The 25,245-nt window shown below is 38.6% G+C and overlaps 1 protein-coding gene across 1 annotated transcript in view; it reads left to right on the top strand.

Moving 5' to 3' along the window:
• nudt14 (nudix (nucleoside diphosphate linked moiety X)-type motif 14) overlaps positions 1-18,565 on the top strand; it is a 51,691-nt gene extending 33,126 nt beyond the window's left edge. Inside the window, exons 3-5 of the mRNA XM_059512979.1 lie at positions 9,510-9,574; positions 11,870-12,167; positions 16,362-18,565. Coding sequence (XP_059368962.1) covers positions 9,510-9,574; positions 11,870-12,167; positions 16,362-16,611 — 613 coding nt within the window. The 3' untranslated portion in view covers positions 16,612-18,565. The remainder of the gene's footprint in view (positions 1-9,509; positions 9,575-11,869; positions 12,168-16,361) is intronic.
• The last annotated feature ends 6,680 nt before the right edge of the window (positions 18,566-25,245 follow it).

Here is a 25,245-nt window from a genome sequence, read left to right as displayed (position 1 = left end):
AAGCTGAGAAAGCAAATACTGATATATATATATATATATATATATATATATGGAAGGTGTACAGTGTCATTCACACAGACACTAAACACCATCATGGTAACACACGACATCTAAGATAAAACCCTAATGTACACAACTGACAAAACTAAGAAGAAACACTTATTTCAATGAAAAAACATCAAATTTGAAGTGTTATGCAGGGAATTCTGGGAATGTCTATTTACGGTTTCTCGCTGTAAATTATACAATGATTTGTTCTTTTTCAATTAAAAAATAAAATATTATTTTACTGTAAAATTACAATAAATATAATGACAGTTATTTAACCGTTTAAAGTATGGAAGCTTGCTAACCAAAGCATTTTACAGTCTTTTACTGTTAAAATCACTATCATTTTTTACAGTAATTGGAACATTCTGCTGTAGTGAGAAATTAAGATTTGACTTTCCATTTTGTCTATCTAACCATATTCTCAGAAAGCTGTCCTTTGCATTAAAGGGATAATTCATCAAAAAATGAAAATTCTGTAATTGATTATGCACCCTCATGTCGTTCCAAACCGTAATACCTTTGTTCATCTTCAGAACACAAATTTAGATTTTTTTCTACAAATTCTGATAGATCTCTGTCCCTCCCATAGACAGCAATGATCCTACCATGATTAAGGTCCAGAAACATAGTAAGGACAAGATTAAAATAGTCCATGTGAAATCAGTGGTTCAACCGTATTTTTTCGAAGGTGCAAGAATACTTTTTTTGTGCACACAGAAAAGAGAAATAACGACTTTATTCAACAATTTGTCTCCTTGTTTGTCGCGTCACCCTGGTGCCATTTTGGAGAGTTTCACGATGTATGCGCATGTTTTGATCTCAATGTAAACAACGTATGCGTGTATCTTAATTTGTGTTCCGAAGATAAATGAAAATCTTACGGGTTTGGAACGACATGAGGGTGATTAATTAATGACAGAATTTTAATTTTGGGGTGAACTATACCTTTAAGCTGCATGTTTTCACATAATACTTAAAGACGACTTTAAACCTGGAAGGATCTGAGGCTTTTGGTGCTTGAATGTCTCACTACAGTGCAACAATAAGGTCTCCCCTGTCCCACAAGTCTTTATGTGTGCACATCTTGATCTCTCTTCAGTTGTCTTTTACATGATCATGTCTCCATTGAGCTTTGTCACAATAAATCTGTCCCTTTTTTCTCACTTTGATACACAGTTCTGTTTTAGTAGGTTCAGGTAGGCATTTGCAGCCCTCCACCTGTCCTCAATGCACTCGCTGATCCCTGACCAAGTTTGAAGTGTCCAAGAGAGAGGCAGAAGCAGTTAAACTTCAGCTCTGTTTCCCACACAACCCCTTCCCACCGACCCAAAGTGGTTTTTGGGTCATTACACACCTAAGAGCAGCCTCTTTGTACCTCTCCAGTTGTCAACTGCTGCCTTGAGATCACGGCTGACCTTTCATACAGGGTTCATTAAAGCTATCAGCAAGGAATGAATACCTCAGTGGACCATGTGTCAATACTGCAAGACACTTTTATTTTCTCATGGAGATGTATGGAGATTCAATCATTTTCAGAAAGGAGAACAAAGCGACTACAAAGTCTCTGGCCAATAATATAAAAAGAGTAACAGCACATTCCTAAATTACGTTTCTTAAGAAGGCCTTTGTTCTTCGATGAGGAGCGTCTGGACCATGTCTGTGAGAAAATGGTCTGCGAACCAAAACGTGATTTCTGTGGGCTTGAAACTCCATATTCTAACCATTCACAACATGACAAGTCTTTTTCCTTCCTCATTAAATTCAAATTAAGAAAATGGATTTTGGACCACCAGCACAATTCAAGCAACAACGGGAATAAGAAAAACTCAAATAAAAAGATTGTCACAATATCAAACCATAGTATCAAACTAGTTCAGGACAAGGTGCATGGACAAGACTGAGTTGAGATGAAGTCACTAAAACCAAGGTACTCACCACTAAAACCATGGAGGTTTAGTTGTAAATCCATTGAAGGTTGAACACTTTATTTGAATATGGGAGTTTGTGGTTTTATTTTGACGAACACTACCATTGAAAGGGTTGAGGTCAATAAGATTTTTTGAAGAAATAAATGCTTTTGTTCAGCAAAGGCACATTAAATTGATCAAATGTGACAAAGACAGTTTTTGTTACAAAAGATTTCACAAGCAGTAGAACTGTTTTCAAAATTCTGAAATGTTTTGGAGCACCAAATCATTGTATTATAATGATTTCTGAACAATTACTGTATTTTGATCAAATAAAGTAGCTTTGGTGAGCATTAACATATTTATAAAAAAAAACTAAAAAACTTACCAACCCCAAACTTTGTGTATGCGCGTGCTCATATTTGATGTCACCATTTGACCTAGTCATTGTTTTGTTGCACTGTTTGGTGGCTTGATGAATGAGGTGATCTGCAGTTGAAAGGTAAAGTCATTAAAAGCAGCATCTGTTCAGGTCATTAGTGCCACTGCTATATTCTAATGAGAGCTCTGCTGATGTTTGGGAGGTGACGAGTTGGATGCCATTGTCTTTTGTGAGGACTTTGAAGAGTGTTGATGAGTGTGTATCATGTGTGAGTGTGATATGATTTTGGCAGGGGGGGGCCTGGTTTAGCGAAGTCTGCAGTGGGAGAGAGAATCAGGAGACAAGCGGTAAGTGAGTGGTTTGGGCAAAAACCACGGGACTGCCCGCGGTTCCCGCTCACTTACCCCTCCACAAGATGGGACCACAAGACGACCCAGAAGTCTTCCTAGAACTGTTTAAAAAAATCCGCGGAAGCGTGCGGCTGGCCCCGCGACCAATGGCCAGTCCGTCTGATCCCCCTGCTCTCGGGCGAGTCCCAGATGGTCGCACAACAGCTACCGGTGGCGAACCTCCTAGTCTTTGATGACCTAAAGATGGGCCATCAGTCAGCGGGTCGGCCGGACCCCGGAGCAGCATCGCCAGCGCTTCCGTTCCCTGGACCTGGGGGAATCCGGTCGGCCCTTCGCGATGGCCCAGCAGCTCCGGGACTCCTGCCGCAATTGGCTACTGGCCGAGGGGAGTGACGTGGAACATATCATCGACCCGTCACTGGACTCGGCCATCCATCTAGCAGAGGACCACATGGTGGCGTGCCCAGGGGTCGGCGAACCCTTACCATCTCTCTCTCTCTCTCTCTCTCTCCCTCTCTCTCCTCCCCTTCTCTCTCTCGACCTGTCCCTCTCCCTAAGTCCCGTCCACCCGGCCCTCCTCGTGTCCCGCCCCGGCGGCGGGGAGGTCTGGGCTGGCCTGTTGGCATTGCGGGGACCCGGAGCATTTCGTGAACAGGTGTCCAGTGATGGAGGTGGGGACGATGATCCGGGGAAATCGGGAGACTTATTCTCTCGGAGCGTGATGACTTTCCTCTGGAGCAGTCTCAGGATGAGACATTAAAACACGCGTTTCAACAGGTCTGCTCCATCGATGGCCAGCCTCTCCAACCTGCCCACCCGCTCACCTATACGTATTTTGCCATTTTAAGAGATCGGTTGTATCGAGTGACCCAAGACGCTCTGACAAAAGTGAATACAACCCAGTTGTTGATTCCGAAGAGCTGCAGGGAAATGCTTTTCCATGTGGCTCATTCTAATCCTATGGCGGGCTATTTGGGACAGGCAGCAACACTGAATCGCCTCATGACCCGTTTCTTTTGGCCGGGCATTCACGACAACGTGCGCAGGTGGTGCGCATCTTGTCCGGAATGTCAGTTGGTGAACCCCGTTTGAGCTTCTCTATGGACGCCAGCCCCGAGGGGTGCTGGATGAACTGAGAGAAACTTGGGAGGAGGGGCCATCTCAGGGCAAAAACGAAATTCAGTATGTGCTGGACTTGAGAACAAAACTCCACACGTTGGGGCGGCTATCAATGGAGAATTTGTTACAAGCCCAGGACCACCAGAGCCAGCTGTATAACAGGGGAACTAGATTATGCAAATTTGCACCGGGAGAGAAAGTACTTGTATTACTCCCAACGTCGAGCTCTAAATTAATGGCTAAGTGGCAGGGACCGTTTGAGGTCGCACGACAAGTCTGAGATCTCAATTATGAGGTAATACGGTCCGATAGGAACGGGGCCCGTCAGATCTATCACCTCAACCTCCTAAAAAAAATGGAATGAGGCGGAATCAGTGATGTTGGCAACGGTGATTGGCGGGGAGGATGATCTCGGACCAGAGGCGAATGTCAAACCACAATCCCTCGCCCTGGCCCCAGGGGGAGATCACCTCTCGCCGTCCCAACTCACTGATTTAACGAAATTACAGGCAGAGTTTGCCTACGTCTTCTCGCCCCTACCGGGCCATACTAACCTGATTTAGCACCATGTCGAGACCGAGCCAGACATGGTAGTTTGCAGCGGGCCGTATTGCTTACCTGAGCACAAGAGAAAGGTAGTTCAGGCTGAATTGGGCGCAATGCTTGACATGGGGGTAATAGAAGAATCCAATAGTAACTGGGCGAGCCCGATAGTTTTAGTTCCGAAAACGGACGGCTCAGTCCGGTTCTGTGTGGATTACCGCAAGGTGAATGCTGTGTCGAAATTCGATGCTTATCCAATGCCGCGGGTTGACGAGTTGCTTGATCGGCTAGGCACGGCTCGTTTTTATTCGACATTGGACTTAACAAAGGGTTATTGGCAGATCCCCTTGTCTCCATTATCCAAAGAAAAGACAGCTTTCACAACGCCGTTTGGATTACACCAGTTTGTTACCCTTCCATTTGGGTTGTTCGGGCCACCGGCTACCTTTCAGCGCCTCATGGATAAGATATGCATATGCGGCTGCCTACCTGGATGATATCATTATATTTAGTAATGATTGGCAGCGGCATATGCAGCATCTGAGGGCTGTCCTGAGATCGCTGAGGGGGGCGGGACTCACGGCCAACCCAAAGAAGTGTGCGATTGGGCGTGTGGAAGTAAGGTATCTGGGCTTCCACTTGGGGCATGGACAGGTGCGTCCCCAAATTGACAAGACAGCCGACGTCGCCCACCACAAGACCAAAAAAGGGGGTAAGGCAGTTCTTGGGGCTGGCGGGATATTATAGACGGTTTATTCCTAATTATTCGGACCTCACCAGCCCTTTGACTGACCTTACTAAAAAGGAGGTGCCAGATACGGTCCAGTGGACGGAGCCATGTCAGCAGGCATTTACCCAGGTCAAGGCTGCCCTGTGTGGCGGGCCGTTGTTACACTCTCCTGATTTCTCTCTCCCTTTTCTGTTGCAGACTAGTGATGGGATTTATGGCTCTTTGAGGGGATCCGGATCTTCGCGATCCGTTCCTTTCAAAGAGCCGTTCAAAAGAACGGCTCTTTTGGCTCTTTTTAAATATTTAGTCAGTTTTAAGAAGCCAGCTTGGGGGCATCTCAGTTTATCCTGGAAATAATTACTGGGAGGAAAAATGAGGTGAGATTTGTAGTCAAATAATTAAAACTCAGATATCAAACACCAATATCTGAGTTTGAATTATTCTGAAATATTGATTATTACCTCGTTTGTCATGTGTGGACTATATTCCATAGGGTTGCACAAATCCCTCTGCTTAGACAGTGACATCACTATTTTGGATTTACCTTTAGTACAAAGTGTGTGTGTGTGTGTAAAGCTACGTTGACTTATGTTATTCATACAATACCTACTCAAATAAACATCAAAAACAAAGCCGGCTGCAATGAATTTCTGTGCAAAACAGCTTTTACTACAAACACTTTCACACAAGAACATTGTTATCACACAAGAACATTTTGATAGAAAACAAAAAATATTTAAAGTAGATAAAATTAGAATAAATAAAATGGAAATGTCTACATACTACATACTATTACTACTGTAAACTTTGCAAATAGGACATCAGCCCCTTCAAGTCAATGAACAATAACAAAGTGGGCTGCAATGAACATGCACAACTAATAACTAATAACATAACGCTATAAAGGGTTGGCCTGCGCTGGGTGCGCCCCTCCCCCTATAACTGTTCTGTCTCGCGGAGGAGCTCATTTGTGTGCATCTGTGTGAAACACGCATAGGAAAAAAGAACGACAGAAAGAACGGCTCCCCTCCAGCCGCGACTCGGCTCCCATCGTTCATGTTTATGAGCCGTTCAAAAGAATCGGTTCGTTCGCGAACGTCACAACTCTATTGCAGACAGACACGTCGGACAGGGGGCTGGGTGCAGTCCTGTCACAGGAGATAGAGGGGGAGGAACGGCCGGTGCTGTATATTAGCCAGAAGCTCTCGAAGAGAGAGGCTAAGTACAGCACCATAGAGAAAGAGTGCCTTGCCATCAGATGGGCCGTCCTCACCCTCCGCTATTATCTCCTGGGACGGGAGTTCACCCTCTGTTCGGACCACGATCCGCTGCAGTGGCTCCACCGCATGAAGGATACCAACGCGCGGATCACTCGTTGGTATCTGGCTCTTCAGCCTTTTAAGTTCAAGGTGATCCACAGGCCGGGTGTTCAGATGGCGGTGGCCGACTTCCTTTCCAGAAATGGGGGGGGGGGGGGGGGGCTGTGGACCAGATATTTCCCCGGCCTGAGACGGGCGGTGGGGGTATGTGGCAGGGGGGTGTGGTTTAGCGAAGTCTGCAGCGGGAGAGAGAATCAGGAGACGAGCGGTAAGTGAGTGGTTTGGGCAAAAACTATCAACACCTGTCTCTTGTTTCAGTAAATGGCGCGGAGAGAGTATAAAACGCCAGGAGAGACGGAAGCAGTCGAGAGAGAGACGGACTGCTGACGCGAACCGGAAACGGAACCGGAACGAGTACACCGGAAGTGTTGTGCGATCGTGTCTGTGTTGATGTCAGAGTAAAAGTCACCATTGGTGTTTATAAAGTTTAAGTTTGAATTTGAGTTAATAAATTCGTCAGCAGTCCAGCCGACCCCTTTGTTCTCTTCCTTTGCTCTCACGAACTTACTACAATGATGTGCATCAGTGTTGTGATGCGTTGATACTTATGATCACCAGCACCAGTCCTCTTCTTTTTTTTTCGCTGCTCCGGTTGCATTGCATTCTGCAGCGAGAGCCAAACAACCCTAATGGATAGCATGCTTAACGGTGTGTGACACATCCTGCATGACTTCGACAGTATTTCCAGGGTGGAGAGGTGAAGCGGCGAGGAGCACGCCATTCAGACATGCCTTAGCTCGCTGGGGCACTGACCTGTCAGCTGCACAGTTTTCAAAGGTTGATCTAGACTGCACTTTTCATTTGGGACAGTACACTAGATCCACGGGAGGATCTTAACTGATAGACATTGGATTTGTGCCTTAAAATTTACAGGACGGCTCTTAATCAGGCGTCAAACCATCAGATCATTGTGTCTCCCGATGATAGCTTTCATTCCTAATGTTTGTGCATGATCTGTGCATGTGCATGATCTGAGTTATATCATTTCAGAAGCACTTTCATCATTGAAGGAGCTCTGACATTTTTTGGTCAATGATTGTGGTCCTCCAAAACTATTAAGACCGAAACTGGAAATAAATAAATAAATACATTTTTAATTTATTGCAGCCTCGTGTGAATATTTAATTGCTGAAGTTTTGGTGCATCACTAAGATATAAGTGTTTTTAAAGATTAACTGTAAGTTGATCTTAGTAAAATATGAAAAATGAGCATGAACTAAATATCCATAATTGATAAGTTTAACCAAAATGCTACTGATGTACCTTTTTGTGCGTCCTATTGCTAAGACTTATTTCTATGTGTAGCCATGTAAAAAAAATATTACAGGAGAAAACAAATGCTTGTATGTGAATACATATTGTGGGCAAGATTCAAGAGTGTGTGTTGGTTTACATTCAGGCTGTGTGGTAATCTCTGGCACGCATTCACCATGGGAAAGGCAGGGCAGGGCTTCCTGCTTCTACAGACATATCCGCTTTCCCCACTCAAAGAGCCGTCTCTTTCCATTGCCACTGAAACAATCACACTAATACAACGTATTATAGCATATGATCTGAGGCCTGTGACAATCGGAAAATCTTGCACTCGAAAGGTGTGGTCACATTTGCCGCCTTGTGCCAAATTTTGCAGGCAAAATCCACTCATTTCAATAGAGCGCTGTCAGACAATTGGGAATTTCATGTAAAGCCGAAAGATTTGCCCAAACAGATTTCGCAGCTGGTTCAAATTGCCCACGCATTTGCCATGTTGACCGATAGGAAGTTGCTTGTTTTGAAAGTGACTTATTTGCAAGCTGCAATACATGCATTGCTAAATGCAGTATTTTGCCGAAATTTTTTTAATGTGTCATTGTTTCCACACCTTAAAGGAAAACATCACCCCCAAAAAGATACAGATTTGGAGAAATGTAGCATTACATCACTTGCTCACCAATGGATCCTCCCAAACGACTGATAAAAATGTCACAATAATCCACAAGTAATCCACATGACTCAGAACTTTTAAATTTAACTTTAAATTGTTGTTTCAAGCTAAAATACGAGTCCTATATCCATATTATTGCTTTCTCCAGAGGAACATTGGAGAGAAATATGAATAAATTAAGCACCATATACAAGTGAAGGAAATGTTATTATACAGTGGATTAAGGGGTCGGAAGCGATGGTTTAAAGATGAACGCCTTAATGTTTGATTTATTACTTATAAACACACTTAGCTTTTTGCAATTATTGGCACCCATTCACTGCAAAGGATCTATTGGTGAGCAAGTGATGTATTGCTGAATTTCTCCAAATCTGTTCCGATGTAGAAACAAACTCAACTTCATCTTGGATGGCCTGAGGGTGAGCAAATTTTCAGTAAATTTTCATTGAAATATTACTTTAAGGCCTTGTACTATTAAGATCTGTCCCTTAAAGTTCAATTAATAAAGAAAATCGACTAAATAAATTTTACTTTCAGCATATTTTCAATGATTTTTCAATTTTAATAAGTCTCATAATGATGGCAACAGATGTTATGTCAGGTATGTGTCCTGGTTGAAGAGTAGGGAAGATGTTGCTTGTATGAGTGTGAAAGTGCTGTACAGAAACGCTCTGTCCTCTGACCTCCTGCCATGCTGAGCTATTAGCTTGCTTTCAGTCCACAGAGGCCTGGCTATCCCAGTATGCATCAGTGGGTAAATCCTATTATACAGGGATCCTTAAGACACGGATTTATTCTCTTCTTCTTAGGGCATTATGGTCAGTCTCAAATCACGATAAAGTGAAAAGCCAAGACCACATCCAAGGTGTTAATCCTGGGTGATTTGTTGGGGCTTGATGGAGCAAGGGTTTCCATGTGCCTCTCTCACACACACATGCTTATGTTCACTTTCTCTCTTTATCACTAAGTCTAGATGAGTTGTTGGATCAGTGTGTTGTTGCTCTGGCAGGACTGGATGCATTAACAAGAAGCAAAGACATCCGTTGTTGAGTACTGATCAAACTGGAACCGCTTCTCTAAATGCCAACTCAACTTCTAAATTTGTTGCTTTTCCCTCTTTCCAGTGTCTCTGTGCTGATTTTCAACACCACCTCACACTGTTTCATCCTGGTCAAGCAGTTCCGCCCAGGTAATGCCCTGCAGTCTTTGTTCATTCCTGATGTTTGTCCACACTTTTGATTGATTTTAGTTGTAATCTTTATCTTTAATTACTTCCCTGATTCTTTCAGAAGGTTTAAGGCTGTAAGGTTTTTCAATTACTATAGATATCAGGGTTATGACTCCCATTTACTTAATGAGTTGGAATTAGAAATTCCACTCCCTTTCATTCTAATAAGAAAAAAATCCAGCACTGGTAATGCAATTCTGCTTTCTTAAATTTGAATTGCGATGCTGCATCTGTTTAATTCAGGAATTGATTTTGCTTTTAATATCCAATCTCAATTCAATTGTGAAATTTGCAAACTAATGCTTCCTGTTTGTTTCATATCTTTCCGAGTTGTGCTTCCCTAAAATCTTCTTTTTATGGGTTATTCTAACTTTTTTGTAGTATGATTTCACAGCAGAACAACAGCTTGACATGGATTTTACAAAGATTTGCATCCAAACTTTCTCACACATACTTCATTCACAATGTATCTTGTTACAAAGTGACGTACAACACCCAGATCCCTCTGTTATCTCTATTTGAAAGAGATGATAAAATATCTTTTGTTCTGCTGCAGATTTTTAAAAACATCTGATACGCAACAGATATCAGGTGCCGTTTTATAACCGCTATTAGTGTTGCTATGTTGAAATGTTTGGTTGACAATAACATGGATGATAGAAATTTTTCTGGTAAAACACAGTTTAGGACCTTGCCACATCCATTCAGGTAATTTCCCTCAAATGTGTTGCACTTTCTATGACTTTTTAGGCTTTTTCATTTGGTCTAGTGAACTGGTACCATCTTTAGTCACTTCTAAATGAAACGTTCAGTGTTTAGATTACACGTAGAGAAAACCACAAAGGCATATATTGACCTAATGCAGTGTAGAAAGCCTCTAAAACAATAAGAGTCTCCTAATGGAACATTTTTCATGTCGATGGTCGTCGTGCAAACAGAGCATTTTTCAGTGCTCTCTGTGAAGCTTTGGCCCCGCGCGGGCTACACTGTTACACTATTGTTCTATACATGCTCGCCAGGGACGGCGCCCTGCTTCTCAGAATGGAAGGAAAGCCTTGCATTGAAAGAGAGACGTCTTTCTACAGTTTTTTTTTCTGTAGTCTTCAAACAATGCTTTAAATGAAAAGGCAGGCCTTGTGCAGGGAAACATAAGAACAAGTCTTCTCAAGGATGGCTTTCCTTTAAGTGAGTTCTCAGTCAGTCCCAAATGTACAGCACATTCGTCTGAAGGGCGTAGTACTAAAGATCTGGGTATAGATATCTGTATGGTTGTAGGCTCAGACCTACTGTATGTGTGGTGAACCATGAGTTCAGCTCAGGGTTATTATTGTTAACTAAAGCTAAAACCATAAAAGAAATGTCATTAACTGAAATAAAATAACATATCCAAATCCTTTTATTATAGATAGTTGCCAAGGATTTCTGATTTGCATTTAGCACTAAAATAACTAAAACATTATAAAATCTATGTAGAAATATTACAATTATAGACATATTGTGCAATCCATTGCTGTTATTACAAGGTCAGTAAGTCTCTTAAAGTATAAGATAATTTCCCCAAAAAAACATCTATTTATCTTAAAAAACATAATGCTTATAAATGTAAAAAATCACACACACACACACATATATATATTCATACATTCATGATATTTTACAATTATATAAATATTTATATAAATGGTTTTAAAATATATTTAAAACCCATTTTGAAAATAATGATTCTGTGTACTTGAGTATTTAAGATAAAGAGAATTGTTATTATGCTGGTAATGGTTACATTATATGTAAATAGTAAATATGTATTAAAAAGTTGGGCTGTTAATTTGATTAATTGCATCCAAAATAAAAGTTTGTGTTTACATAACGAGTATGTACAGTGTATGTTTGTATGTATGTAGCTACACACACATATATGTATAAATTTTATAAATATTTACTTAGCTTATTTACTTAACTTATTACATAGTTCTTAAATATATACACACGCAGTACCTTCTCGTTATGTAAACCTTTATTTCAGATGCAATTAATGGATTTGACAACCCTAATGAATTATTTATTTATACTTTTCTAAAAACTTCTTTTTTTCTTTGTCTTGGGCACCCTTATTGACCCCTCTGCAACTTCTTCTCAAACACATACTTGTTGCCTACATGATCTCAAAGATTATGTTTGAGACCTCATCAATCAAATTCTCTCTTTGTATTTAGAAGCGCTCTTGAACGATGAGTGACACGTCTTCTTTCTCCACAGCTGTATACATGAGCGAATGGGAGCGCAGCAAACCGAAACCCCTGCAACCTGCAGAGGAAGAGTCAGCGGAGGCTGCACCAGCAGAACCTAAAGTCCCGGAAGATGATAAAGCAGGAGAGACAAGTGAAGGGACGTCGAGCCACCAACCTCCCGCTTCGGCTGGCGTGACCTACGAGCTGTGCGCAGGATTGGTGGACAAACCCAACCTCTCTCTGGAAGAGATTGCCAGGCAGGAAGTGCTAGAAGAGTGTGGCTATGATGTATCAGTCACCAAACTGAGAAAGATCACATCATACAGGTGAGAACCCATCTTAAAGAAGTCACATTTCTTATGTTATGGTAAGTTCATAAGCATAGTTCACACAAAGTTATCAGCCCATATGATGCAGTCACATTTTTTTAGCATGCTAGTAGCTAGCTAGCGGCATTGTATTAAGAAATGTGATCAAATTAAATTTCAGCAAGTTATTTCTTGCAAAGGGTGTCAGATGTAATGTATTTTGGTGATGTCAGTGAGTATAGAACCCTGAAAGCTGCTGCTTTTGCTAATAATGAATGTGGGAACGTTGTTCTGGAAATTTAGCAGCTTTCAAGTGTGAAAGTGGTTAATAATAACACAAGCAGTCTCATCAGTGATACACTGTTAATGAAACAAGTCATGAGGTTTATACAGGCTTATTTGTTTTCTTTATTAGATGTCTCTCTGAAATTCTTGATTCTGATTGGTCAATCACAGCTTTCTGCAAGTAGATATTTTTGTAGTGTCCCCATCATCATTGCAAAATGATCCCCTGCAGGACTTTATATTTATCATTTACATATATTAAGAAAATAATATTTGCTTATTTATACTGTATACTACATCTGTTACTATCAGTTTTTATTTTTGGTTCTGCAAGGATGCATTAATACTGATCACTCAGAAAGTGACAGTAAATACATTTATATAAAAAAATATATATATTTCAAATAAACGCTGTTCTTTTGAATTTACAATTCATCAAACATTCCTGAAAAACTAAATAACAATTTCCACAAAAATGTTAAGCAAAAGAACTGAAAAAAATTAAAGATAATATAAAAAGTGTTACTGGAGCACCAAATCATCATATTCGAATGATTTTTAAAGGATCATGTGACACTAAATAATTAAGTAATGCCTACTAAAAATGCAGCTTTGTCATAAGAGGAATAAAATACATTTGGTGAGCAATGAGCATAAGAGACTTAATAGTAATATAATAGTACTCACTCCAAATTTTTGAACAGTATATAAGAAAGTGTGTGTGAAGGGAATGTATAAATATCTGGTAAAATGCACTTTGTCATGGCTGACATACATTTTTATCTCAACTGATTTTTCTCTCCCTATTTAATATTTAACCTTCTTCTCCATCATTACCAGCCCTATACCCCCAGAATAAAGAACCTCAGATAAAGTATTCAGGGGTTAAATGTGTCCTGATCTCTTGTAAAAGAAGAAGAAACAGTGCTGCATTATGCTCTTATCAGTCTTTAATGATGAGGCTGCCGTAAACCTCTGCCGCCTCACACCTGCTAGATTCACACACCTGTCTGTCTGCATGTGTGTGTGTGTGAGCCTGCAACATCTGCCTGGTGCTGTTTGTTGTGACCTGTGCCACAGCAATCTCTGATTAGCTAAAATACCACATGGAGTCGCAAAGGATCCTCCTCTAAAATGCACATGGTCAGACGCACCTGCAGACTGAAGCATCATAAACTGCACCACCTGTGGACCTCAAGCTGCACCTGCTGCTTTCATGGGCTTGGCAAGGACATGAAGGAATGCAAAGAGAGGATGACCTACTTCTGTTTGATTGTGTTAAACAGTGAAATTGTTTTCCAAATTTCCAAATTAGAAGAGAGAGGGAAGAGGAAATGTTGTGGAGAAGATGGTGAGGAAATGACACATTGTCCATATAGGCATTTACACGACCACTAGACCACAGCACCAACCAGTCTGCTTTATAAATATGTAAACTTGGAAGAAGCAGCCAAAATGAACTTACTCTCTCCTTCTTTCTGGCATTGTTTATCATTTAATAAAATTCTTAAACCCACAGACTCTTATAGTCACTAAGGCTGCATTTATTTAGTAAAAAATCTCGCATTAACATTGTGAAATATTATTATAGTTTAAAATAACTTTTATATTTTAAAATGCCATTTATTCCTGGCAAAGCTGAATTTTCAGCAGTCATTACTTCAGTCTTCAGTGTCACGTGATCCTTTAGGAAAAAATTCTAATATGCTGATTTCATGCTCAAGAAGCTTTTCTTCCTATGAATTTTGAAAACATTGAGCCTCATAAGGTTTTAGTAGAAATGTGTAAGCACTATGGCTCTATCAAAGCATTGCATTAACTGCTTTTTTCGTTCTGTTCTCTGTGGTCCACTTATAATGTTATCAAGATTTGTACATAATTTACAATTAATAGGCTATTGTTTTTTAATCCCCCCCCCCCCCCCAATATGTTCTGTTTGAATAGGTGTGGTGGATTGTAGACTCAGAAGTAAACGCCCACTGCAGTATATCAATATATGCACATATCAAACGATCTCTAATAACAGACAGCTATAGTGAATACGTAAAGAAAACATTTAGAAAAATATGTACAGTATTTTAGTTTCAATCTTTCTGAAAATCTTGTTGAATTGAGTGTCATTTGTAAACGAATCTGCTGTAAAATGAAGTAAACAGGACCAGGTTCCTACTGATGTGGAATGGATCTTCATTAAAAATAAAGTTCATCCACTCTTTCCTAACTTTGGGATCAGAAGGGATGGCATTACAAAGACTGTGTTTTTTCATAACTTCACACTGCACAGCATACTGTTTTCTTCAGAGTCATCTTTATCATTTGGTTTCTGCGTAGACCTGCGTTTGCCTTTTGTCATTTACCTACCATATTTGCGAATAGGAGGGCGGGGCTCAGCAGGCAGTGGTGTTGAAGAAGGCTTTGATGATCTTCTGCGGAGGCGGTGCTTATCCATACTATGACATCACAGAGTGGTACATTCCACAAGCTGTCGTTTTGGTAGACTTACTTTAATAAGCTGTTTTTAAATTAATGATAAAGTTTTCAGTTGAAGATTTCTGAAACTTACAGGATATTATTATACCTCAATGACCTCCTATATGTCAAAAGATCAAGGCAATTTTGATTTCTCAGTTCATGACCCCATTAATCCAAGTTATTTTGGGCAGTACTGAAGGAACATGAGTAATCTGCATTGAGTTTACAATTTGCAAAATTAGTGTAATTTGTCAGTGCTAAACTTTTTACTAAATAAGGGAGGATTCAATTATGAAAGATGATGCATTTTCCATAGTTTCCATAGAAATACTGTAAAAGTACTGTACCATATTTTCTGGCTCCTTTAGAGCTCCAGGAGGGTTTCAGAAGAGTTCATTTGTCATATCTTGTCTCTATTCTTCATGAGTGGGTGTCAGCATAGACCCCATTCTTCATTGGTGACAGACGCAGTGGAGTCCTGCAGATTCTCTTGAAATTCGTCGCTCAAATATAGATTCATGTTTTTCAATGCACACATTGTGGTTAGTTTAAACTCATCCTAGAAACTGATTTCCGGGGCTTGTTCCATTTTTATCTCCTCAGGCCATCATCCATCACTTCAGTGGTGCGCAGGCATCACAGCCTTGTAATTTTCTTCCATATTTCATGAGCTCATTTTAAAAAATCTGTTTCAGTCTACAAAATACTAGGAAACGAAGGGGCTTTTGGAAGCTTCCCATCTCTGTAATGCTCTGGGGTGTCAGGGAGATTCTCCATGGTGACATCTCCATGACAGAGTCTCAGGTGAGGTAACGCCTCAGTCACAGTGGAGCTTACCAGATGCTGCTATGTTGTTGTCCATTAAGGTTTGAAAGGTCTTTCTCCATGCCTTCAGGTCTTTATAGTAGACCTCTGTGCCTCTACCTAGTCTTGCCATTTCACATTAAAGCTAGTGAGTGGTGTATATTTCCTCATTTGTGGAATCCATTATGTTGTTTTTTTTTTTTTTTTATACATCAGTTAATGGATGGAAGTTTTTTTTTTTTCATGACTAAGTGCTTTTAATGGCAGTTAGAACATTGACTCACCATCTGGGTAACACCCATGGGCAGCTAGTTCAATAACATTTGTAACCAACTGCATTTGACATTAATATTTACCAAAAATGTGATGTTTTTAGCTCAAATCTTGCTAAAAATGTACTACACTGTTTGTGAAGCTGCAGTTTAATAACATTTGAAATCAGAAATAATATAGTTTGTAGCTGTATTAAAGCATTAGCATTTATTTCACACAAATGTTGCTTCTTGAGCTTAAATCTTGCAAAACATTCATAGCTATTGTGTCTTATGAAAGAAAACTGAGGCATCTCAAGGTTTCGGTGATTCTTGTGTTGCTCCTTTTGGCTTGTCATTATCGGGTGTCCTGAGTCCCTTGTGCTTTCCTCCCCCACAGGTCAGGAGTTGGAGTGACCGGATCGAAGCAGACCATGTTCTACGCTGAGGTGTCTGAGGAGAATCGCGTCGGAGAGGGAGGAGGTAAACCCCAAGAGGGCGAATTGATCGAGGTGGTCAAAGTTCCCCTTCATGAAGCCATGACCTTCGCCTTTGACGAGAGCATCCCGAAAACAATGGGCGTTATTTTCAGCTTCATCTGGTTCCACAGCAACATGTCACCAAAGTACAAGATCTCCACCAACGTGTAACATAACAGTTCCAAGCCATCGAGAAATACAAGTCATTGCATACATTTTTATATATAGTAATCAAAATGGTCACTAACTGGTAATTATTTTGCTATTTTTTACACTTTTATCTGTTTGTTGTGGTTCTAGCTATTGTCTTATTTCAGACTGAAGCCGCACTTGTGTGCTATCTGCTGAAAAGGTTCATTGTGACTTTGTTTTGTGTAACTGAATGCTTTGTTTTTAACATGCCAGGAATTTCAGCCAGCCATTTGAAATCACACCACGGCCCTTAAAGACTTTGTAATGGTGATCTGTTCCACTCTAATTTGAGAGGGTAAGATCTGAAAGACTGTGTTGATACCATCAGACTGAAAATCACAAACTGGATCAATCCTGATTGAAGCTGTACTTTGTGGTCAGAAAGTGAGACCTCTAGCCATATTCCCACCACTTTTGCAGGTTATTTAGTAGAATGACATGCATTTTTAAATAAAAATAAGAAAATAAATAATAACAATAATTAATGTGAATTATGTGAACAACACACAGGCAGCTACACAAATGAGAGAACTTGAGAGCCACTTATAGAACAATCAATGACAAAGAAAAACAATTACGCTCTTGCTAAATCTCAGGTCCAAAGCTGACTTTGGGACATTCAGGGTTAGTGGTGATGCTGAAAAATGCTGAGATGTTTTTTTAATGCCGCTCAAAATTAAGTTGATACTCTGAGTGTGTGTTTTGCACAGAATTTATTTATGAAATATCTACTACAATAACCTAAAGTGTGAGTACAGTGCTAGTGCTACAGGTTTAAAGCTGCTTTGCCATAATCATCAAATCTATAACAGTGTTCTGAATTCTTTCAGAACTTACGGAACAGAATGTACGAGGGGTGCATGAGCTTGCCTGCTGAAGTAAAAAATAAAAAATAATAGAAATTAATATTTTCAAATACCATACAGTGTCAGAAGACTGGTACCTCCTAAAGTCACAGCAGCAAAACTTAGTGATTTTCTGAAAACCCTTGAATGCGATACTTGAAAATCATTTGTTGCCGTTTCCTGTATGAATATATAGGGTGATGTCTATAAATGCTTGAATATAATCAATATGCCCTCAATTTTCTCCACGATACCTCCGGAATTTGAGAGGCTGCTTACAACTTTTTATTAAGGTGAGCTGAAGCTTTCTGAATCAGATTTTCGCTCTGTTGTGGTTCAGTTCAGATTCTCGTATGCGCAAAGCATACACTAGTTTAAGTTCAATCGATCAATTAATCAGTCGATCATTTTTCCTATATTTTGTTGGCTTAATTCTTTTGTGAATGATATTGAAGTGCACAAACATTTGTTAATACTATCTTTGTACTTATGACAATGATCACTACAGTGTTGAATACTATTGTCAGCTGATTGGATCTTACTGTAAAGCATTCTCCTTTGTCCTATCACTGTACTCTGTAGTCTATATTCTATTGTGATTGAGTGTTATAACTTTATCAATACATATGGTCAATGTGCAAATTTACAAATTACCATGTTCATATAATCAGTCAAAACAAGTGTGGAAAAAGACAAAACTGGTTTGGTTTGGTCCACAATAAGAGTGTTATTAACTTCAAGCACTCCTCTTCAAGTATGCAAATGAGACATTTAAGAATTATGCATTTGTTTTGGAAGCATTATTTCATATCACAATGCCTCAGATATAATTTCCTCATTTTCTTAATCTCTTCTTATAAAAGAAACGTTTAACTTGTTTGAGTGTTTTGTACATTTATCTCAGGATAGGGTTCGATTTCTTTTAAAAATGTATAAATTGTTGATTTATTGTCATGTGCTACTTTTATTAATGCTTGATTTTCAGACTCAGTATTTCAAGAGAGGTGTTCACTACTGCATTTACATTTCTTTTGAATCTCACATTTGTTTACAGATTGTTTTCATTTATGGCACCTCAAATGAATATATATATATATATATATATATATATATATATATATATATATATACACACACACACACACACACACACATACAATCTTTTGAAATTTGAAAATATATATATTTCAGAAATGAAATATTGCATGTGCACTCTGTATTACATTGATCTGCATTCAGTTTAAATGAATAAAGAGGTTACGGTCTTAGGTCATGGAGTCTATATTTGTTTCATTATTATACATATGCAAAATTTTAAAGGGGTGTAATGACTCATAAACAACACTATTTTGCATTATATTTGCTCAATGAAATCCAGAACTTGTTTCTTACTAATTCTGGAGTGCCGACTCCAAAATATTGTGCATGTTTTGCTCTAGCACATCACACTTTTCCACAAAATGTGCATTTTAATGCATTTTTGCTTTCGACAACCATTTTTAAGGTGAACAAGTCTTGTATTACCCCTTAATCATCCGCAAATCTGCCACAAAGACATAATTCCTATCTTCCTTTATCCAGGTTACAACTATTTATTAAATTCCCTGCCAATTTTCACGTGTTTGAGTTTGAAGGTGTTATTTTTTTTTATTTAATTCTTTTATTTATTTATTTTTTACCTAATCCTGATTTCAAGGTTAGAATTATGGCCATGAACAAAAAAGAACTTTAGGTAATATTAGGCTTTTCTTTCATGTGCCAAATGAGTGTGTTGAACAATTTGTCAAGTCCTTCTCATCCAGAGCTCTATAGGGGTCAGATTGAGCTCTTCGTTATGTAGAGCTTCGAGAGGAGTCGAGTTGTGAGGGTAATGTTTGCTTTCGTCTCTGCTCTTTTTAGGCACATTGGTAATCATTAGACAGCCTTACTGGCGGATGTCCGGGGCGAGGGATTGTGGAGGAGGGACAGACAGGTGGTTGGGTGAGGGGGTCACAAATAATAGCATTAAATAACTGAGTGTAACTACCACGACTTTGCTATAGCAACCACACGCCTCACAACAAGACACACAACAAGTGTGATCTGTGGGGCAGGAGAGAGGAGAAGACATGGCAAGGGAACTTAAGCATGCTTTCTATGCTTCTTGATTTACTGATGGCTTTGTTCAGATGACCCAGAAAGGGATTGTGCACTGTACGCAGACTGAATACATTATCAATACAAAACAATCTTTCATTTGTCAGGCCCTAAGCCCTTTTTTTTTTTTTTTTTTGTGCCTTTTTTCTTGTTGGCCGTTTAATGTAATGAACTAGAAACCTCTCTAGAGATGCTATGATTATTTCATAATACACCCTAATGGGATTAGCTTGCTAAGAGAAATTAATGGTGGGCGTGGGACAAATTTACATGAAGATTTTGCCTTGGTTGTGTTTCTTTCAGGTGCATTTTTTTTAATTAACCTTGTAATGCCCGACATGAGATATTAGATCAGTTTAATTTGTTTGAAATTGTAGTAACAAAATATTAATAAAAAAAAGTTTGCATGTGTGTTTTTGTTTACTATCATATTTGACACATTGGTTTTTATGGTATATATAAAATATGATATATTAAGAAAAAATAAAAGAAGCTCCAAACGGAGCAAAAATATGCAGTTTGATGCAGTTGCTGATATTTATATGGCCAAAAAAGGTGCAATTCTGAAATTCTGTAGCTTGTAATATCAATGATATATTTATAACAGCATTGCAAACCTACCTAAAAAGTGTTTAAATATCAGTTACTGTCACTCTATATCTCCCAATGATATGTCTTAGTATGGACATTAAATGATCGAAAGATATACGAATAAATGCTCAAAGCCTGATGTGTCATGTTTGATACATTTTAACATGACAAAAAAATTATATTGTAGCCTACTGTATATAAAATCAAATAAACCTAAATTGATTCCAGTTAGTGATTATCTTGAAATATGAACCACAACCTTTTACAATTAAACTAAAAGGCCTTTCACTTGCTAAAAAATAAATAAAATTAAAATAAAAAAAAGTTAGATGGTTAGATATATATATTTACAGTATATATACGTATATTCACCTAACTCTTATATTGTATGACTTTCTTCAAATGATCTTCTTTTGTGTTCGGCAGAAGAAGAAAAAAAAACATTCAGGTTTGGAACAACATGAGGGTGAATAAATGATGACAGAATGGACATTTTTGTCTGAATTATCTCTTAAACACCAGTCTGAATTCTGAATATTCCAGATGTTGTCTTTGTGTCATTGGTTTGATTTGCAGAGGGAGACTCACTTTACACTGAAAATGATGTGTGGGAGGCATGTTTTGCACTGCTTTATGTTTTGTGCTGACTTCATCATTTTCTCTGCACACTTTTATCAGGCACAAAATTTATTTGTGACTTTATACTTCAATTTATGCATTTATGTGACTTCTTTTTCCCATAACTGTGACTATTTCACAGTGTGACTCTAACTTTGTTTTTACAGTAATAGTACCTTTTTAATCTGTGAGGCAGAAACCGGTTTCAGAATCCCATGTTGTGAGCAAATATCATTAACGGTTATCTTAAGGCTGCCAATTTCTTCAGTCAGTTATGCATTTTATAGTTTCAAATTATTTGCATACATAGTCCACCTGTTAATATATACCTATCTTCTGAGCTTCCAGCAAAAGTATATGGAAATATGGAGAAAAGCTCAGTTATTTGTATCAGGAAAGTGTGGGTTTTGTTTTCCATTGCAACCAGCTACATTTCCTAAAACCTTTCTATTTTTCCATTTTTTTAAATACGGGCTGACTTGTTGGGAGTTGTTCACTCTCATTGTTATTCTTCACTGTCATTGCTTTCATAAATCATCTACATGGAGGAAAATGTATCAACACAATGTTCTTGATGAGGTCAGTATTTCAGCTCATGCTGAGCGGCAGCTTCTAAATTTCATGCAGGTTCCGATCTTTCCCTTTGCTGAAGGACAGGGCACTTCCATTTCCCTGAAGTCCTGATCTGTCATCACTCCCCCATCCTGCTCCACACACTAAGCAGCTGATAAGATTCACTGTAGATCATTCGAGCTTAATGCATTAATGGTGCTGCTGAATGTTTATTTGAACTTGCCCCATATCAACTGCTGGCTCCCTGTAATGTGCTGACTTGGCTTCTAGCAGCAGCTTACCACAGGACTGATTAGCAGTGCGCTTCAGCGGGGAATACCCAGACATCCTCCGGGAGCTCTGTCACGCTAGGTTGTTGGAGGGTGATAAATTAAGGCCTGTTGTTTTCTGTTTTGGGCTTTAAATGTAGAAGGATAGCCCATATTGTTACTTCCATGCGAGCCACGGACGGGCCTATGTCATATTAACTTACAGCCAACTGAGTTAAGCCAACATCTTTAGCTGCCTAATGTATCACCCTTACTCATGTAGCCCGTTTGAAAGCCACCATGGAACATTTATCGTAAGGGAAGTGCGTTAACTGAAACATGTCTAACATTGGTGCGAATCTAGCTATTGATTTCAGTTCTGATACATTATCGTTTTTGATAGATAACATGTACCGGTACCCTTTTTTTGCTCTCCTCCTTCTTCAAAATATTTTTTATTACCAACAAACATATCGCACAACAATTTCAAGAAGAATTACAAGAAAATACCAATTAAAAAATTCATAGGGCTCTTTGATGTTTATAAATCAAATGGATTTTAGATTTTTTTTTTTTTTTAATAGGGGTAAAGATACAAATTGAAAACTTTTTCAGCATATATAATTTAAATTTATTATAAAAAAATATATATATAGTGTGTAGCCTAATACTGGCGGAATCTCCTAATTTTTTATTCATTTTTTTTTTTTATTGAATCACTCAAATTAAACATTTTACTGCAGCCAGGGGGTTATTTCACAAAGAAAAAGAAATAGAAAATTACAATGGGAAAAAAAAATAATAAAATAAAAAATATGGAAATGTTTAACTTACATTAATATACTTGTTTATCAGATTGTAAATAGATTTTAGGTATTGGAATCTTCAAACATATGAAAACCAACAAGCGGAAACCCTGGCGGCATTGCGTCAGGTAGCCCCGCCCACACTGAAATCTTACTGGACCAGTTAGCATCAAACATGCACGGGGGCATATTGATCGATTATAGATGTTTAGAATGGGATTTTCTGTGACAAAATTTTAAAGTTACAAAAGGCTACCATTAATACTATTAATAAGCCATTAAAATCACTGCTAAATACATTGCAAATATACATGGTATGTGTTTTAATATTTAACTCTAACGCTGTTCAGTAGCCACGTTTTGTGATTTTGAGAAAGCGCCAAACAGAGTGAAACTGTTCTGATTGGCTGTGTTATTGTGATTGTAGCTAAATCTGACAGGGTAGCAGCACAAATCGACAGAAATGCTTGCCGCTGGAGTCTCTTTGCACCACTCCTGTTAAGCAACATGCTGTGAAAATTGTGATGATTTTGTTTACATATATTATCGACTTAATGTGAATTTTATGCCAACAGCTCAGCATACATTTTCTTGCTTAATAATGACATAAAATGTCAACAAATGAGAGGAATATTTCAATAAGGCTAACTGTGTGGATGTGGATGCGCAGATGACACTAAAGCCAAGCTAAGCTGCCAGTAATCAGCGCACATGAGACTGCAGGTGTCAACAAGGGATTGTCCTCCCTTCCTGTTATTTCCTCCCAAGTCTACCTACTCAAACATAGCCTGTGGCATGAAATCTTTAGGTAGTCTTTTTATAGTTATAGCCCCAACTTACCATCTGTCTGTGTTTAAAGAATTATGATCTAACCATATAATCTTATTATTTTGCAAATGTGCATCAACTGGTCTTTTAATTCTTTAGTAGGCCTATTTTGCATTTGAGCCTTTGGAATAATAATCATATTATCATAATAATCATTTCATGGCATCATCATGCCTTGCCTGCTATGAAGTCTTTTATTTATTTATTTTTTAATTGTCCTGCTGAGACTGGTCCTGGTTTCCAGTAATTCCTGATTTCACTTTCACTCTGCTTCCAGTGCCTCAGGACAGGGCACTCAGAATCTGACATGTAAGTGATCATTTGTTTCCTCTTTCAAGCTACACCAGCTTCTGAGCATCTCATGACCAGCATGTGGGTTTGTGTTACAGATAAGGGCTTCATTTTCCACCGCCCTCGGCTATGGATCACCCACACTGACGTGCTTGTGTTCAGATCTCTCTTAAGTATTTTAAGTTTGCTCCACACTGTAAGTGCAGCTCCTTGGGGTTTATCGCATTGAAATGGATGCTGTGAGTTCTTGGATTGAGGTACTGTACAGAACAGATGTTATCACTGCAGACCTGAAGGCTGAGTTTCTTGGAAAAGGTGGATTTTATGAATCGTGACTTGACTTCAATCCACCTACAGCATTCCTCAAAACTTCTATAGTACAACCAGCGCTGCATGAAAAACTTGTTGCCAGGAAACGAGATGGGAACAGGTCATAGAACACCCCCTCAGGGTTTTGTTCAATGTGATGCAAGTCTTCCTGTCTGTTTGTTTTGCTTCTTAGAACATTTGCTAACCTTCAGTGTATCTTCTTAAGGCCTGTGGTAGTATTCTTCCTTAACTGAACATCAGTTATTGCATGTTCCAAGCACATTTTTACTCATTTTGGTTTTATCAATGTATATTACATCAATGTCATAATGCACATCTAGTAACTTGAAAAATGCAATGATGAGCATTAATACATAAAAAGTGCAATGATGAGCATATTAGTATTCTCTGAATTAAAACTAATTTTATATATTGGGGGTGGGGTTGTAGGGTAAAAAATATCAGTGTAACACAACTGTCCTGACATTATAAAGTTAAGCTTATTTCCTAAAAAATAAAAAAAAAATAACACAAATTAAAAGTAGGAGAAAAAAAAATGTTTTGCTGCTTATTATAAACAGAATACCATTTCTGAACCAAACTATCTACATATATATGTATATGTATATAAAATCACATAAAACACATTTTTGCAGTCACACTTTATTTTAAGGTTCAGTTCTCACTATTAACAAACCAGTGACTATGACTTTTGCCTCAATAAACTCCTAATGTGCTGCATATTAATAACTAGTAAGGTAGTTGTTACGATTATGGTATTGGGAATAAGGGATGTAGAATATGGTCACGCAGAATATGTGCTTTACAAGTACTAAAAACCAACTAATATCTTGATAATAGGCATGTTAATAAGCAACTAGTTAATCATGAGAACTGGTCCTTATACTAAAGTGTTACCCTTATTGCTTTATGTTTAGTCTTTTTTTTTCTTTAAAATATTATAAAGCTTTAAATGGTATAAACCACTTTTTTTAACGTTTTGTCATTTTTTTTTTAAATCATGAAAACCCGCATTGGCTCAATATACTCAATAAACGTTTTTTTTCTTAGAATTCTGAGTTTATATCTCATAAATCTAGTACTATGACTCACAATTATGACTTTTCCCCCTAAGAATTGTGAGATAAAATTGCAATTACTCTTTTTTTTTTTATCCCTTGAAAGGGTTCTTAAAGGGTATTTATGGTTTGCAGGTAATGAGAAACCCTACCATACACCACAAGCTCATCACAATATGATGATTCCACTATGTCACTACTGATGATGAAATAGTAATGAGCTCCTCTTATGCATCATAGCTCCCCAAAGTTTTGCTAAGCACTTTCATATGTAACCCGACACATGGAC

Source organism: Carassius carassius, chromosome 27 (assembly GCF_963082965.1).
Source record: "Carassius carassius chromosome 27, fCarCar2.1, whole genome shotgun sequence".
NCBI classification, from domain to species: domain Eukaryota; kingdom Metazoa; phylum Chordata; class Actinopteri; order Cypriniformes; family Cyprinidae; genus Carassius; species Carassius carassius.
This window is presented reverse-complemented; position numbering and strand designations above follow the sequence as displayed.